Here is a 16,959-nt window from a genome sequence, read left to right as displayed (position 1 = left end):
TGGAACATTGATGTTCAAGGCGGGAGCGGCCACGGGAGATTTCGACCTCTCCTCCCAGGTGTGTTGAAACGCGGACACCATCGCAGTCTCGTTCGGCTTGTGGATCAAAAGCAGAAAACCTCCCCAGAAATTCAAGTCAACCAACTCTTGGTGAACACTTGGGAACATCTGCAGGGAGTGTACAGTACACATTGATCCATTAGCGAGGACAATAATGATAACTTGCATATGTGGAATGATTTAGAAACACAGACAAACACACACACAGACATACATACAGAGAGTAATATCTTCGCTCACGCGGAGGTGATTGAGCCATGTTACATTTGCTGGCAAACGAATAATATATCATTCCCCATCCTCAAGCCAAATTTTAGACCAGACTTTTTTCAAAATTCTCCTTCATGGTAAATGGACAACGTTTTTTCGTGATATATTTGGTATGATGAAGCTAGGGCATATAAGGTCCTTGGGATGATAGAACATGACATAACTTAATATACGTATACGCACTAATGGGAAGAATTGGGGTTGAGGAACTGTTTGGACGTTCGGCTGTGGGTCATAGTTCATGATGGTCTCCAACATGAAGATTCCCTGGAATTCTGGACCTCCTGAAGACCGGAGGAAAGGAAGGAGCCAGGAGCAGACGAAGTCGTCTGACCCCCGAGCTGTTTCACATGGAGTACCGATAGCAACACGAGCGGGGGGTGCATCTGAATTAAAAAGAAATAGGAACAAATTCATATCATGTATCTTACATGTATTTGGTGACGGAAAGTTACAAAGATAATAATCGTTTCCAGTTACCACTTTTCGTTTAACATTAAACTGATGCCCATGCTCAAGAAATGAATAATATTATATTAATCAACAAACTTTCTTCGTGGTCAAACGCCACAAATATGGTGGTGAAGTTCTGTTCGTTAGATGACGTCATCACCCTGGCGATTTCCAACATGGCCGCCATACCGGATCCATCGTCATCAACACCTGAAAAAAAAGTTTTCAAACAAGTCTTTAAGTGGGAACTAATGATAAAACACCAGAAACGGGGACAAGAAACATTAAAATAGAAAAAGAAGAAGTTATTAACTTTGCAACCGTGGACATTCCTATAGAACTGGAGTGGTTTGTATTTTTTTTATGGCTCACAAATCCTTAATGATGGGAACTACGCTGCCTCAGAAAGGGGGTTGCACTCTACTTTTTAGTTAGAAAGAATTTCGAGAATCCAAATCAAAGTATTTTAGCAAAACTGCATGACTAAGAGGGGCCAGTGACAAATTTGGTACTTATTTGCCTGTTACCTGGAGAGTTGGACACGGTGTCGTAATGCGCCCCCACAGCCACGATCTTGTCGTCTGAAGTTCCGTTCAGTTTCCCGCGCTTCACGCCGATGATGTTGGTGCCAGCATTTCCCTGACGGTCGTTTGAGAACAAAGTCCATGAAGCATTAAACATATACCGTGTTTCCTGGTGTTACAACTAACCTATTGTACTCGTATCCTGTTTAAATAACTCTGGTAGAATTCCGATATATAGTTATCATTGTACACCTCCATGGTCTAGTGTCACTAGCCGTCGCGTTTTCGCGTTTCTTTACCTTGGTTGATACCGTGACAACCTTTCAATGGCACATAGCACAGCACAAACCATTCATAGAGCAGTACTTACGACAACGACATGTATTTACACATGGCTTTTAGCTTGTTTATTTTATTTTTTTCTGAACGGTTCAAGTACGACAAGACAGATCTTGTAAACTATGTTCACCATAGAGTTGCAGTTTAGCTTGAGAAAGCATTCACGGGACGATCCAGCTATTCTTTTCATGTTCATCTAAGAACAACAAGAAAAATATTTTCTAAGCTAAAGCGATGCCCTCCATATAATCAAATCAATATGGCCTTACTTATCAAAACTTACTCTGACGCTTGCGCTAGGCGCGGTGAAGTTTTGAACTGTGACCTCCAGACCGTACTGTCTGAACGTGGAGATGATGTGGTCCCGAGCCGCCGCCTTGCCCGAGGGGTTGGTTAGGTGATGCCGGTTGACCCCGAAAGGTCCTTCCAGAGATGCCCTCAGATTCTCCACGGAAACGTCATACATGGTCGCAGCACCTATCACAACACACAGAGTCTGACAACATGCAACTCAAGGTGACGATTTGAACAATGGTGGGGCCACATGCTGAAAAAACACTGGATGCTGACGGGATAAAAGAACAAGAAAATGTGGAACACAAGAGGTCCACAACCACACACCTTTAGCCTCCACCAGGCCATTCTACGGGAATATGGATCATCGAATTCGGCAAAAAGGAGAGTAAAATTGGCTAGGGGAGTCCGGCCATGGGAATGTTTGTTGTTTCTTCTCCCAAGGTGGCCAAACTCCCCATGGCAAGTACCAGTATTCTCCTATATATAGCCAGCGTAGTTAGTCTGGTAGAGACTAACATGCATTCGCCAGATGATGTTAACATTTGCGACTGACGAATCGTAAATGTCTCTCATTTATTATGCATATAAGATACTCATTTGCATGCATTATACCAGTTGATCATATTCTTCACCCAATGAAAGTCATATCTCAACAAAGAAAGCTATTCTAACATTTCCTCATAAATTATGCAAATTAGGCCATGATTTTGATAAGTTATGTTTAATGATGTTCACCTTCACCTAACTTCAGCTGCAGTACCATAACAAGCCCACAGGGTGCCCCAAATCTAATCATTTTTTTATTCATTCACATAGAAAAAGGTACAGGACATGGTGGTGCCGCACTCAAGTGGAAAGCACTTATGTTGACGGCACCACTGAAATAAATACATATAATAAAGAAAAAAACAAACGCAACTTTGGGACAGGCAAAAACAGTAAATACAGGAAATTCAAAAGCGCAAGTCCGGTTCCCCACCCAATGGTAAATGATGGCAAAGAGGACACAGTACATAGATAACAAAGGGGGAAATTGAAATCTTTTAAAAACGTTCTGATGTGGTGATAAAGTTTTGGGTAAGTAATAATATACTGGAGTTAACAACTGATGAGAATACAGGACTACCACGGAGTAAAAGGTCAGTTTTTGCGTTGTCAGAAAGAGTTGTAAAATCTAGGGTGTGTCCTATGAGCCTGGATAGTTTGCCAAGGAGAGTAGAGCGTTGGGAGTTGTACATGGGGCAGTGGAGTAGGTGATGTGGGACGGTTTCACATTGGCATCCGCAGGTACAAGCTGGGCTGTTCAATAATCCACGAGTAAAGAGACTGTAATTCAGGCTGCACGTGCCAATGCGAAGGCGTGCCATAAGAGCACCAGAATAACGAGGACCGTGACTAAAGTACTTAAATTTAACAGGCCTTATTGATTTGAGAAGAACTGAACGAAATTTTGAGTAATTTAGGGATCGTGTTGACAAGTCAAGGTTGTTCCAGTAGAATGTAGAATATTGAACGAAAGAATTTGCAAACCGGTTTGTAGAATGACTAAGGGGTCTTAGGTTCATATTATTACGAAGGTTGTAATGACATGATGAAGATATGGCTGGAGGTAATATTTCCGACAGGTAATTTCGACTTTGACCGTTCACAATCTTATAAAACAAACAAAGGCGGTGGACGTGCCGTCTGTCAGATAATGTTTCCCACCCTAGCTCCTGCCGAGTTATATAAATCTAATTATTTTAAGGTCTTGTCAAATTTTGGCCACCTACAAAGTTTCATGACAATTCATCCATAGTTAATCGAGTTGTCCCTTGGTACGCTCGCATAACCGCTACCAAAAACATAACATTCTTGGCGAAGGCATAATGTTCGATTTGATTAAGCCCCTTTGTGTAGCCCACAACCTGAGGACGGTACCAATCCAATCATTCACGGGGGCCCAGGCGTTATACTAGCTACCTCAGTACTCGCAAAATAACACATGTCAGGAAGCTAGAAAACCATATCTGTCTCGGAAGCTAGCCTCTACCAGGCTTCGGGAGGCGGCTGGAAAGAGTAGAAATCGGTCAAATAGAGAGATAACATGCCGAAGGAGTTGGTCCGCTAGAGAGTACATTTTGCCACAGATCAACTCCCTTGGCATGTTATCTCTTTATTTGGCCGATTTCTACTCTTTCCATCCGCCTCCCGAAGCCTGGTAGAGGCTACTTAGAAATACATAAGTGGCATCGGTGAATATTAACCGTTTTTACAAGTTGCGAAGGGCCATATATCCATAAGTCCTTTCCAAAGGCGGCACCAAACTACGATAACATGGCATTGTAACTCAAAAGGACTGTTAACAACATGGGGGAAAAAGTTAAAATCCCCATGTTGTTCACAGGCAGGAAGTCGCCCGAACTCTGCCCTACATGTACTTTACGGGGGACGTTTTGTACTTTGGGGGCGGATCCATAGACAACACAACTAACGTCGTTAAGGCTGATATATACTGAACATTAATAGGCATATGTAACAGTGGTAATACAAAATGATATGAGACAAGGACTGTTACGTTAGCTAGCGCTAGATTAACACATGTTTCCTACCCGGGAGTTTTACAGTTGAAGTTGGAAGTAGAGGATGGATTAACAGTGAGAACACTGCGAAACTGAAGTCACTCTGCCTAGTCAGTCATTAGGACCGTGAAGTCAGACATCTTAAAAGTAGACTGGGGAAGTGCGCACTTTGTGCATCTTATGCCATATACTGCGCTAGAAACACACAGGGTTGGGAAAGTACCTCAGGGCTATTCTCTTGTAAAAGATAAATTTGATGCAACAGGCTTGATTCTTTTTTTAACCTTTAAGATCTATAAAACATTTTTTGTAAGTATACGTATAAATGAAATGTATGTGTAGAAAACAATTTTAATCGAAAGTTTAATGTCCGATGCACACAGTTACTTGTTACATTTTACTTACCTTGCACCTTCCTCTTAAGGCGCGGTCACATTTCCCAACCCGGGGCCCGGCCGGGCAGTCGTTTGGAACGAAAATTATGATATAAGACAGCAGAACACAATAAAAAATTTAGAAAATTAACCATGAGCACTATTTGTGTAGGCTCTTAATACAAATTGTTTATTATTCGTTCACGCAAACAACCCGGCCGGGCCCCGGCTTGGAAATGTGACCGTGCCCTTAATGAGATAAAGGGCTGGCCTAGGTGTTCTTCAACGAGTCATCTTGTATATACATGTATATTGAAATAAAGATTGGTGCTGTTACAACAGAGAATACTAGTGCTAACAGCTAGGAACACCACACAGTCACACTCTGAGTACGTAAAAAAATCTTACCACTTTGTAGCCAGAGCGCAAAGAACAACAAAGGTAGTCTGAAATGGATCGCCATGTTTTCCAAACGTGTTTCGAGTCGCGACCGCCGGTACGGTGTCTAGATACTAGCTGTCTACACTTTACAACCAGTCTGTCTGCACAACGAGAGTTCACGGTACAGCAGCGATGATATAAAGGAAATCATGTATAACGAAGTCAACTATTGCATCAAGCGACAGGCACGCACTTCCTGTACGAGGAAACGGCATTCATGTTTATTCCTCGCATGCTTCACTAGTTTACAAGCGACTTGCAACGTCAAACCCCTATGGACAAAGCGCGGGGGGGGGTGCGAGTGATAGGACTTTTTGCAAGGACATTCTGAGGTAACACAGATTGCATCGAAGGGCGAGGAACATGATAAAAACTGTGACCCAATTGTTGAAAATTGGTGACGCCCTGGGGGAACACATTTTACAGCGACGTGGTGCTGGCATGCTCTCATGACGTCAATTCACGGGGTTTCCAGATCTGATAGCACAGTCTCGGGGGCTCAAGCCGTCTAGGGACCATCAGAAACCTATTAAAGACCATGTGACACCAAGGAGGTTTATACCAGTCTCGGTGCCGATCGGAAACCTTCACTCCTTCACGAGTTAGCCCCCACACCCCTATCAAAGACCCCCCTATAATAAACTCCTTGGTGACACACTGAAATGTAACAGGTCCTGTAAATAGTCAAACGTGATATGTGTTATTCAATGAACAAAGACGTTTTGGACCAAAATTTAACTCTTTTGATGTTAGGGAACATCGAATCTTGCAAATCATTCTTCCAGCATGGGCGATAGGCCACCGCGTTTTGTTAGGATTGCTGTTAAAAGTATTATACATGTTTCTAGAAATGGTTGTGATGTACATGTATGTGCTGTACAGAGGATACAAACAGGAGAGTAAGCATTTCAAAAGTGAGCAGAAACTGATAATGTCTAAGTCATTAAACCACAAAAGGAAAGCATAATACAGATGTATATACTCGTATAACTATATCAGGCGGGGTCCAAGAGGGTATATAATATATGTCAAAATTTTACAGCAATTTTTTAATACAGGAAACACTGTTGTCTGTATGCAATAAAAGAATTACAACGCAAGCATACATCTCTTTGTACATGTACATTCATGTACATAACATCATAAGAAAACTGTGAATGCTGAATATCTGCATTGGGAAGCATGCAGATTCACTAAGAGGTTGAGAAAAGGAAGAACTAAACATTACTTCAGACGTCTTGGAAGTATGATATATAACCGCTTAAAATAATTCACAAGCGCGATATTCGGCGGGCACAAGTTGAAAATAAAAACATAATGAAGACTCACGTAATTATACTAGTAAATTTAGTGAAACCAGGCGTTCACATATTTATTCATATACATTGAAGCCCCAACACTATTTCTTCTGTCACATTCCTAGAGGCAATTATCCATATTATGTTGAGAGAGATAACTTCACGGGACATGCATCATCGTGCCGCGGAATTTTTCGGGATAGGCGTCCCGATAAATCCCGCGAGATATCCGCGTGTCCTGCGTACCGCGGAGCGAAAAAAACCTGGTGTGAGATACTCCAGATCTCCAAGTCTACCGCGGGACCTATCACCGATGGCGGCGTGCCAAATGTTTTTAAATTATTTTTGCGTCTTGTCGGGGGATCTGGACACGGCCAATGGAGCACCCTGACGTCAGCCAACTTTGTTATACGTAGTTTTTATTCACCGGTGATGAAGCACAGGAGTGTACGAAAACATTGTGTATAACCATGTAACGCGTTCCTCACGCGGTCATGGTTGAACTGCTACATTTACAAAGCTATTGTGCAGCAAAAAACTCACGAAAAACTGTAAGAAAATAGCAGGAATGAATCCATGCTGAATTTCATTTTCTTTTAGGCTCTAATTATGAAAATATCCACGATTTTTAGGTGTTTGGAACGGAAGAAGAAGAGGAGGAGGAGGAAGAGGAGGAGGAAGAAGAAATCGAGCAAAAACAATATGTTTACCACTTTCTTCGGTAAACATAATAAATGCACATATATATATTCTGACTATCGTCGATATTGACTTCAAGTTGCAGTTAAAGAAGAGATCAAGTCACGCACGGTATAAGAAAATGTAGGTCACTAGCAATTGAAAAGTTTATTGCAAATTCGTGCCCGGAGGCTAATTGCAAATTACAAAACATAAAAGAACAATGAAATAGAATATAAAATAACTAAAGTATACATGATAAAGGTAGCTGTCTAGAACTATAACTATGTCTATAACTATGTCTGAAGGGTTTGACAATGACGTCCGGCTCTCCGTAATGCCGACGGGACGTTTCCCACTGGCCAGCCGGCGCCGATCTCAGATTCAGATTCAGATTGGCTTTATTGATGTCGCAGTGGAGTACACTGAATTAAGATCAATATTACATAAAAGTACAATATAATGGTTGGCGATATAGGGTTAAAAGGTAGTGCAATAGCACAATACAGTACATGATTAAAATATAGTACAATATCAATAAAAGAGGAGCGTCATATATACAAAGAATTGGTAGTGACAGTAAGAGAATATTCGCTCATTGACAATGCATTAAAAATAAGTTGAAGATTAAAAGTCATGCTGGTTCAACAATCGAGTCAGGTAGGGTATTGGTGAGTTTCTGTATCTCTGTGTTTTAGCCTTTGGAATGTCAAGTTTTTGAGCATTTCTGGTACTTCTGCCTGTGATGCTAGATCTGCGACTCGGCAACCAATGCTCGAACTCAGACTTGATAAGTGATCTGGCAAAGTTCAGGCACAGAGTCTCAGGCCTTTCGGCAAGCGTTGTGAGTTTCAGATGTTCGAGTGAGCTTGCATATCCGGTATAGGCAGGACCCATGATGATCCGACAGGCTCTTCGTTGTATCCGCTCCAGCTGATCAACTTGCTGTTTAGATAGTCCCGGGGACCAGCGTACTCCATAAGTGGACGGATGTATGCAGTGTAGATGATTAGGAGTTCAGTTTGTGAGAGATTAAACTTCCTGAGACGCTTGAGAATAAACAGTTTCCTGGCAGCGTTTGCAGACATATGATTGACCTGTTCGTTCCAACGTAGATCACTCTGAACGCGAAGGCCGAGTACCTTAAGGCAGGGGACAATCTCGTGGATCTCCGGCCGAAAATATAAACCCCACGTGAGTACATATAAAATTATAAGAGGGTTTATGAGTGAAAATAGTCCGTTAGCCGTGAACGTTCTTGATCGTCGTAACGTAACATGTGATATTATAATAACATAGTAGTTGTGCCTCGACTGATGGTCAGTTCTAATGCACTTCCGGCTTGAGTTGAACTCAGAAATCTAAAGATTATCTCCATGCCGTTACAAAGGTTCAGTTAACATAAATTGTGATCAATATTTCATTTCGTATCACAAATCTTTTTAAATCTTGTTAAATGCAACAGGAAATTATTTTGTAGCGGGCTATATCCGTCAGTACGGCGTGAAAATGCAAGTTAGATGTACTCGATTGTTCGGCACGCAACAATGATAGGTGCGGAGTTAAAAATGTAGTCTTTGAAAATCTTACCGCCGCCCGGTGGGTGGGGTCCGGTAGGTCTGTGTTTGGAGTGCGCCGGCAAGCGTGGCGCCGGTGTACGTGCCGCTGCCCTATTAAAGTGTTCGGCGCATTTCGTATAGTAAAGAACAACAAAGCTACGTACTTATGCATCAACATTCAACTATTCCTTGTTACCGATAAAACCATTATTGAAATATTCACAAATCTAAATCAAAAATTTATTGACCATTGCTTGCTTGATCACCAATTACACTCTCCGTGATCCAAAGCTGTACGTTTCCCCGCACTCGCCTTACCCTTCGATGCGGGGGTGACGTCTTGCAAATCGGCTGCGGCCAGCGGTGAAAACAAGCTCCAACACGAAACGGTTTCCCGCTACAATACTGTATCCAGTTAACATGCAATCACGTAGTACACAGCCTAAATCTATTTTTAAACTATTTTTTTTCTAGAACTAACTGTTTTTAAGACATACATACTACATGTACATTTTCACAGTGACACTGGCCGTGCGCACCGGTGCCTATTTTATTCGAGTTTTTTCCATCTTAAGTTTCAGAAAGGAGGTTTAAAAAGCTCTTTCAGACGGGAATATTTGTCTCCCATCAGCCCCAAATCGGGGCTGCGTACTTTAATCGGGATGTGTATTTATTCGGGAATTTACGGTAAACCCAGGACCGCGTTTCACTATTGTATCTCTAGGGGCGAAATTAGGGTGTTGTTGAAGATACCAGTGTACTTATACATTTCATTGTTATATTAACTGTATTAGTTGGATCACTAATTATAAAGATCTATGAAAAAAATCAAAAGACAACTAAAAAAGTGAATCCCTATCTAGCGATTCTAATTTTTCTAGGGCTAGAAACACAACATAAATTTACCTGGGTCTAACTGATTTTGGACCCCTGACGGCTTTCCTCGTACTGTACAGAAATTCTGGATTCTTTCTGAAATATGTGTACGTATATGAAAAGAACGATTTGTCAAGAACGGAACAGATAAACACAAAATCGTCGCCTGTGTTTTTTTTTAATATCATACTTGTTTTAGTTCACCCTGTCGCTTCATTTTTTTCTTCTGAAAAATCCGAGAAACAACAAATTAAATTGGTGTGGCCTGAACTAGAAAATTGTTTCAAGGTGTGGTACAGTCAAGACTGACTGGTGGACACGTGGTCACTATAGACAGGGTTTCCAATGTTCAATGGGAAAAAGATTTCGGTGGTCCTAATGCAGAAGTGGTCACTTACACAGGTTTCCGTTTATGCCCAAAACTTAAATCAGGGTATCAATTTCAAGGTATTTTGTTGTAATATTCATATGTAGTATAAAGGAGTCCAAAATATATGTTTTTCCAGCACAAAAAAAGAACGTTTGACAAAAACGACTAAAACACGCCAAAGCTACTGCTGGAAAGTAGCCACTTTTCTTGAAGTTTACATTCAATTTACAGGTTGTTTTAGAGCTCTTCTACATACACAAATGTATATTACAACCATTACTATATGAATTTCTTAAAATAGCTCTTGATGCCAACATTCAAATATACATGTAAGTTAGGAAGCAATGATTATATCTGCATGTTAATGGCAATGAGACTTGGTTGTAGACAGTCATTTATTCATACTGGATCAGACCAAAAGTGCATGTAGTACATGTATGTACATTGAGCAAAACAATGCATTCATCAACACAGAGAAGTAAAACCACTAGTCATGAAAGTCATGCAATTCCTGTAAAACCAGAAGGTGGGCAGGAGGTACTGCTCTATAAATATTGAACTTCAAACACATCTTGATAAGAGTTTTGAGTGAATTGAATGCAGTGACATACATGATACATGTTTCCCATGCTACCTACATGACATGTAATACATGGTTTACATGTTTCACAGGGCTACATACACGTATATGTGTACAGCTATATTTGTACATGTATTAAGTATTGACTGTGCTATTAAAACTGAATTTTCAAAGTCAATTTCTGGTCATGCTTTTAATGTAGTAAGTTGAATCAACCCTATCCAATAGCATACTGATGATATCTGTGAGGTACAAATGTATGTCACTGATGGAAAACGGTTGCTTGTTTTGTATCGTAGGCCAGGTTCTAGCTATTTATGGGTGGTACCCTAAAAACAAAAGGACATCTCACATACATGTACCTTGTTTTTGGGCTACTTCAAATGCTCAAATATCAAATGTGTTCAAATATCAAATGTGCTCAGAATCAGTAGTATATGTCAATATCAGACAGATATCCTAATGCAGAATATTTTTTTTGGTTTCGCCTCCCTGGAATTGTATTTGATACTACATGTAGCACATGTATATTTGTTTATGAGAGGTGATTTAAAAAAATTACCGGTCACAATAAGTTATCACCAAGGCTATATCATAAATACTATTTGTCACTGTTTCTCTTAAGTAATAAAACAAACATCAATACTTACTGTAATTTGTTCTCTTGTTATAAGTCAGACCCAAACAACACCATATTTACATCACAAGCCATTAACAAATATAGTAAATGCAGGGTTCAAAATACCCGGTTGCCCAGTTTGTGTCTGGTAGCCGTATTTCATTAGGCACAGTTTACTTTTTTTTTACAAGTGCTACCAGCATTTTTAGCTACACAATCCGACTTGGGCAACCTGAAATCCTGATGGGCGGCCTAGCTGTTGGCATAGGCCACACCAATAGGTTGGTTCTCGGATTCGCCTCTTCATCTTTTTTCTGATTTGAAAAAAAAAGACTCTGGTTCTGAATCAACTCAAATATGCTCATATTTTGCCCCCATCAGTTGAGGAAAGTCCTTTTCTTCCTAGTTGTTACAGTTTTCTATCTATCAAAGCAGTGGTTTGATTAAAAGTTCAAAATTCATTGTTTAGATATTAACCCAGCCTTTTGTGTTGACTTCATGGCTCCTAACGTAGCATTTGGGGCTATAATAGGATGCCTAGACCTGTTTTTATTTTTTATTTTTGCCCTGTCGCTTCATATGTTTTCTGAAAAAATCCGAGAACCAACAAATTAAATTGTTGTGGCCTTAATTAGGTTGTCCACTGTCCACTGGACAGCCTGGGTACAAAGCATTTTCAACCCTGACCGATTGATTCACCTCAGCGAGTCTAACTTTTCTCCACTTGTCTAGTAATCCCACTGAAATAAAAGTTGGGTGTTCACTCCGACTTCTTCTTCAGATCCTGTTCTGTAGATGGATCAACGTACCTGAAAAATATATGCAGAAAGCTTGAGTGTAATGCTGTCACACATAGCTGAATATGGCCTCCTGAACACTAGCCAAACTCCCACCAAACATGGTTAGGAGTAGGGAAGACAAGATGTCTAACGTTTGGTCAGGTTGGCTACTGTTTGGCTGTGCCACCTGAATATTTCAACATTCGGGTGTTTACGGGAGGTTAGGCCACCTTTGGCTGGTGGCTGGCTGGTGTTGGGAAGTATATTTGTAGGTCAGGCATGGTTGGCTAAAATTTGACTCAAATTTAATGAAAATTCAATTCGATTCATACACACAGGTAGGCATGGCCTAAATCTGCTCCCAGACTTGGTCAGCTGGTGTTCAGGGGAATGTGTGACGGGGATTTTAGCATGGCAGTAGACTTTATCTGTGATGCCGATAAACATGATACAGAACAAAGCTACAGGAGATATCTGCTAAATGTTTACATCAGAATTCTTTGTTTAACAATGCAGGAGTCAAAAAGTACACCAGCATATGTTACACAATGCCTTGCTGCCGGGTAGAAGTTGGTACAGGTATGGGTACAGGTACACAGGTTTAGGTACAGGTCTGGACCTGAATCTGTACCTAAACAATTTGACCCTAATACTACTACCCTAACTTAAGTAAGTGGCCTCATGTAATTATAACTCAAACCTGACCAAAGTGACATCTAGAGGGAGCACATCTACACAACAGATCTTTCAGGGTAGTTAACACTGTCAGTCTGTAACACAAACACACTGTCCTGTCTCTGGGACCCATGGGGGACCAGCTATATTCCCTATTTTAGGTCACAAATAAGCATATAATTAGTGTAACCATATACAGGTACAGTACTGGTACTGAGGGATTACTAGTAGGTATTTTGGACCTGTACCTAATAGATTTTTTCCGTACAGTATCAGTACTGCATACCGGTACACAGCCCTAGTTCACCTCTAAGCCAGAAGAATTAATTTTGAAATTGTGAACGACCTGCCCCGTGGTTGGGCTGGTAACTCATTTGAATGAAATGTCATGCCTTCCTTCTTTTCAACTGTTTCCCGAGGACAGACTCACAGGTGTTTGGCGAGGCGCATGCCCTGGATGACCTGTGCCGTCTCGTTGGTGAAGTGACAGGCGAACAGTAGCATGTTTCTGGGCTGGACCTTCCACGCAAACCTCATGAACAACAGGGAGTAGATACACAGGGCTGGAACACAAGACAATAACCCTTGAAATGTTGCAGTCTTAAAACTGCAGTATGTAAAATAATAACAACAAGAGTTCCGAGATCTCATACCTCCATGAAATATGGGCCTGACATGTGAATGTAAATTTCTTCTTTAATTATGCAAATGACGTCTACATTAACATAATATGTGCATCGCGATGTAAACTTTTGATTGACTTACATGTACACATGTCCCAAGTTTAAAATTCCCATCATTTACCACTAAGGACTCATAAAATTTTCAGATTCATCAAATTACCTCCATATTTGCATAATTGGTATCTGGTGATATTCTACCTGCCATAGATTATAAACATTACATGTATTAAAGAAATTCAAAGTCCTATGATGTAAAACACTGGAATTACAGAATTTCCTCATTAATTATGCAAATGAAGTCATCATTTGTATAATTTGCATCCAATAATGTAGATCTCTGTCTAAGCTACCCACATACCAAAAATGATAAAAATACATTGTTCCTTTGTGAATTTATCTGCTCTGAAAAGTTTTGCCAGAAACTCCCCTGCAGTTCCAGAACAAGCTGCTAGGGGGACCAAACCTACACCACTTATTACTGACAGGAAAGGCTATCCATCACATATCAGGACAAAAGATACAACAACCAGAAGTTGTGCTGCGGTACCAAGGTCAGGTACCAGGAGGCCCAACACCTTTGCCTACCCAACACAACGTACAAAGTTTTTTGTGCACCCAATGGTTGGGTACACTAGTGCACCTATTCCCAAAAATGAATTTCGAGCCCTGTTCTGCATCAATGTATCTAAAGCTGTACGGTCCAAACCTTAAACTTACCAAATGTCATCTTCCCACTGATGATGTCAGGACTCTTCTTCATGTCACCGATAGCTGCCAGTGGTATGCCCCAGTTTGCAACTGAAAGTCAGTCCCCAAGACAGACAACATACTAGTAATCAGACATGTAGAATACTATACACTGTATCACATCAAGTACTAGTGGGCTGGGACCAAGAGTGATGGAATAGACAAAACAATAAAAAGTATATCTAAATGATTATTTTGTTTGGTGTGTACAACATGTCATGTTATGCAACAAAACAATCATAAATTTACATTCAAGTTTGACTATGGTACTAGCACATTAGTATACTATGTCCATAAATCTAACTACTGTAAGTGTATTATATAACTGCATCAATGTTCTTTCACAACATAGGGCAAATGAGTGGTTATACCTGCTGTACAGATACAGATAGATACTGTGAACTACAATATTAATGTAAGACCAATTCAAAAACATGCTGCAATTTTTCTGTCACATGGGCATATGAAGCTGGTTTACAGAAATATTTTCCAAATTTTATCAACTTAAATTATCACTTAGAGTTTCAGACATTGACAGTTGCCATGGGTAGTTGCTATATGCCATGATTCACGACTTTTTCTCACCTGGTCCCCAAAAATGCTGGAAAAAAAAGAGAGTGTATAAAAGTTAAAACTGATGCCAGATTGTTATAACTTAAATATAAGTACAATGTACAATATAGATTTAGAAAACAACACATTACAGTGTATTCAAATAACCCGGGCTTGATCATGAGGTACCAGTCCTACTGCAGAATATAACAATATATATCATCATGAAAAAGTTCTGTGCCTGCTGCCATTTATGCACCATCGGTACGTCTGTAAGTACAGTACAGTTTCTCATTTTTGCCCGTACTAGAACCTTGTAGGAAATTGCTATTGGAAAACTAGGACCACTGTAAAGTGGGGTCAATATAACAATAGCATGTATGTGATGAAATTTACTTTTTAAAACTTAGTGCTCTTTTCATTTTCTTTTTGGAAGTACCTGGCTCTGCACCCATTTGTGAAAGAAGAAAAAAAGATACTTACCGTGCTTTATCATGTCCAACATTCAGCAGTCAGAAGGATGTACATGTGGAAAAAGGAGATACATTATGTTACAAATTTCTTAACCCTTGTCCTGCTGGCATTTTTACACAATACATATATTTTTAATACATGTATTTAGATTTCTTAAAGTCAAACAGGTCATAGACCAATAAATGTATTTTTTTAATAATTTGATTTCTTAATGTTAAACAGATCATAGACGCTTGACTTCTTTTGCACTCCTGTGGCATGGTTACTTCCGCATTTGTTGCGTTTCGCTGCAGTGTGATGTGTTCAGGTAAGAAATACCCAGAAATCGTACATATTCTGGTCATTATAAGGGTGGTACTGTATGTGCAACCCATATACAAATTTGGGCCCGTGGGGTATCAATATGTCAAAATGTCAAATAAAGCAGAGATTCAGAAGCTATACTGTTATGATACCATAAATGATAACAAGGATTTTAGAAGCAGGTTGCAGTCCTAGAACGGAACAACATTTTACAATAATTTCACACGTGCAAATTTAGATACTTTTAACATTTGTTGATGAATTTCCTACAAACAATATTATGAAATTTTCGACTGTACATGGTTTCCCAAACCACATGGCCAAAAGAAACATTGATGTTACATCATGTTTCTTTTGGCCATGTACTAGTAGTTTGGGAAACCACGCACAGTCGAAAATTTCTGTAGGCGCAGCACCACTTTATTACTGTGGCTGCTGCTATTCTGCATGGGATGGACGTATGAGGAAGTGTTACCGAACTCACCTCTGTTGGTCTTCAGGGAAGAAGTCGTACAAACTGATTGGAATACGTCATAAATGTTTAATCATCAGTAGAGTTAGTAATACAAACTGAAATCCGCCCTGTTCTACTTCCGCCGTATAAGTTCGATGTTTCTGAATTTGCTGGTAGAGTTCTTGTTGGTAATTGTATTCCTAGGGCAGTTTGATTTCTTGATCCCAATTCGAGGAACAAAGCACAAGTTCTTGACAAGTTCTTAGCAAGTTCCTGGTGAATTCTTGGCGAGTTCCTGGCGAGTTCTTGGCGAGTTCTTGGCGTAAAACTGGTATGGTCTCATCGTCCTTCCACAGAATATCCTCTGGTATCTCCTGGACCCTCTCTATCCAGGCCTTTGATAATCCTTTTCTGGATTTCCTGGATCCTTGTATCCAGGCCTTTGTAATCCTCTTCTGGTCTTTCCTGGGACTTCTGTGCCCAGGCCTTTTTGGTCCTAACTCACGAACCACACCAGACTTCTGTCTCTCTGCTTGTGCCTTATGCACTGCCTGTCGCCTTGTCTACCTAAGTCCCAGACAGACGGGCTCCCTACCCTGGTGCTCAGGGGGGGCAGGGAGTTGGCGGGAAGCTATACTAACTTAATCTACTGGCGGGAAATTCAAAATTGGAAGTTGGCACTTACAATTTCATAGCAGCTATTAAGGGGGTCAAAATTATATTATTTTAACACGAATCAAGCTTGTTCTTTATTCGCATCTGCTCGAGTTAAAAACTGCCCTCGAAAAAACACAACCGCTCTAAAATTATATATTATTCAGGGCTCGAAATTCATTTTTGGGAATAGGTGCACTGGTGCACCCAACCTAGAAAATTGGGTGCACAAAAAAAAAATTTGGGTGCACCATATGAAACAAAACCTAATTGCAGGTCTTACTGCTCCTCTCCTGAGCTTGAATGTAAAATGAGAGCTAACTTCAAAATCTGAAACAT

The 16,959-nt window shown here is 40.4% G+C and overlaps 3 protein-coding genes across 3 annotated transcripts in view; all 3 read right to left on the bottom strand.

The window, feature by feature from the left end:
- The window catches only part of LOC109473256, a 1,832-nt gene extending 1,513 nt beyond the window's left edge, over positions 1-319 (bottom strand). Inside the window, exon 1 of the mRNA XM_019773135.1 lies at positions 301-319. Within this exon, the coding sequence (XP_019628694.1) occupies positions 301-319 (19 nt within the window). The remainder of the gene's footprint in view (positions 1-300) is intronic.
- LOC109473553 (probable zinc metalloprotease MGG_02107) lies at positions 209-5,422 on the bottom strand. The gene is made up of 5 exons (XM_019773443.1): positions 5,287-5,422; positions 1,930-2,123; positions 1,311-1,422; positions 880-993; positions 209-716 (listed from the first exon to the last, which is right to left on the bottom strand). Exons 1-5 carry the CDS (start codon positions 5,339-5,341, stop codon positions 403-405), a joined length of 789 nt encoding a protein of 262 aa, XP_019629002.1. The 5' UTR covers positions 5,342-5,422; the 3' UTR covers positions 209-402.
- A 6,262-nt stretch (positions 5,423-11,684) lies between these two features.
- The window catches only part of LOC109473618 (mitochondrial pyruvate carrier 1-like), a 15,712-nt gene continuing 10,437 nt past the window's right edge, over positions 11,685-16,959 (bottom strand). Inside the window, exons 3-7 of the mRNA XM_019773547.1 lie at positions 15,219-15,222; positions 14,769-14,784; positions 14,154-14,234; positions 13,184-13,316; positions 11,685-12,108 (exon numbers count right to left, since the gene is read on the bottom strand). Coding sequence (XP_019629106.1) covers positions 12,060-12,108; positions 13,184-13,316; positions 14,154-14,234; positions 14,769-14,784; positions 15,219-15,222 — 283 coding nt within the window. The 3' untranslated portion in view covers positions 11,685-12,059. The remainder of the gene's footprint in view (positions 12,109-13,183; positions 13,317-14,153; positions 14,235-14,768; positions 14,785-15,218; positions 15,223-16,959) is intronic.

Source organism: Branchiostoma belcheri, unplaced genomic scaffold (genome assembly GCF_001625305.1).
Source record: "Branchiostoma belcheri isolate BF01 breed outbred unplaced genomic scaffold, Haploidv18h27 scaffold100, whole genome shotgun sequence".
In the NCBI taxonomy this organism is placed as follows: Eukaryota; Metazoa; Chordata; class Leptocardii; order Amphioxiformes; family Branchiostomatidae; genus Branchiostoma; species Branchiostoma belcheri.
Note: the sequence above shows the minus strand (reverse complement) of the source record. Positions and strands in the feature narration are given on the sequence as shown.

Coding starts and splice junctions, on each gene's coding strand:
- LOC109473553 (XM_019773443.1), bottom strand. CDS start 5,341: ATGGCGATCCATTTCAGACTACCTTTGTTGTTCTTTGCGCTCTGGCTA. Junction 1,423..1,929: donor CGCCTAGCGCAAGCGTCAGA/GTAAGTTTTGAT, acceptor AACGACCGTCAG/GGAAATGCTGGCACCAACAT. Junction 994..1,310: donor CACCGTGTCCAACTCTCCAG/GTAACAGGCAAA, acceptor CTTTTTTTTCAG/GTGTTGATGACGATGGATCC.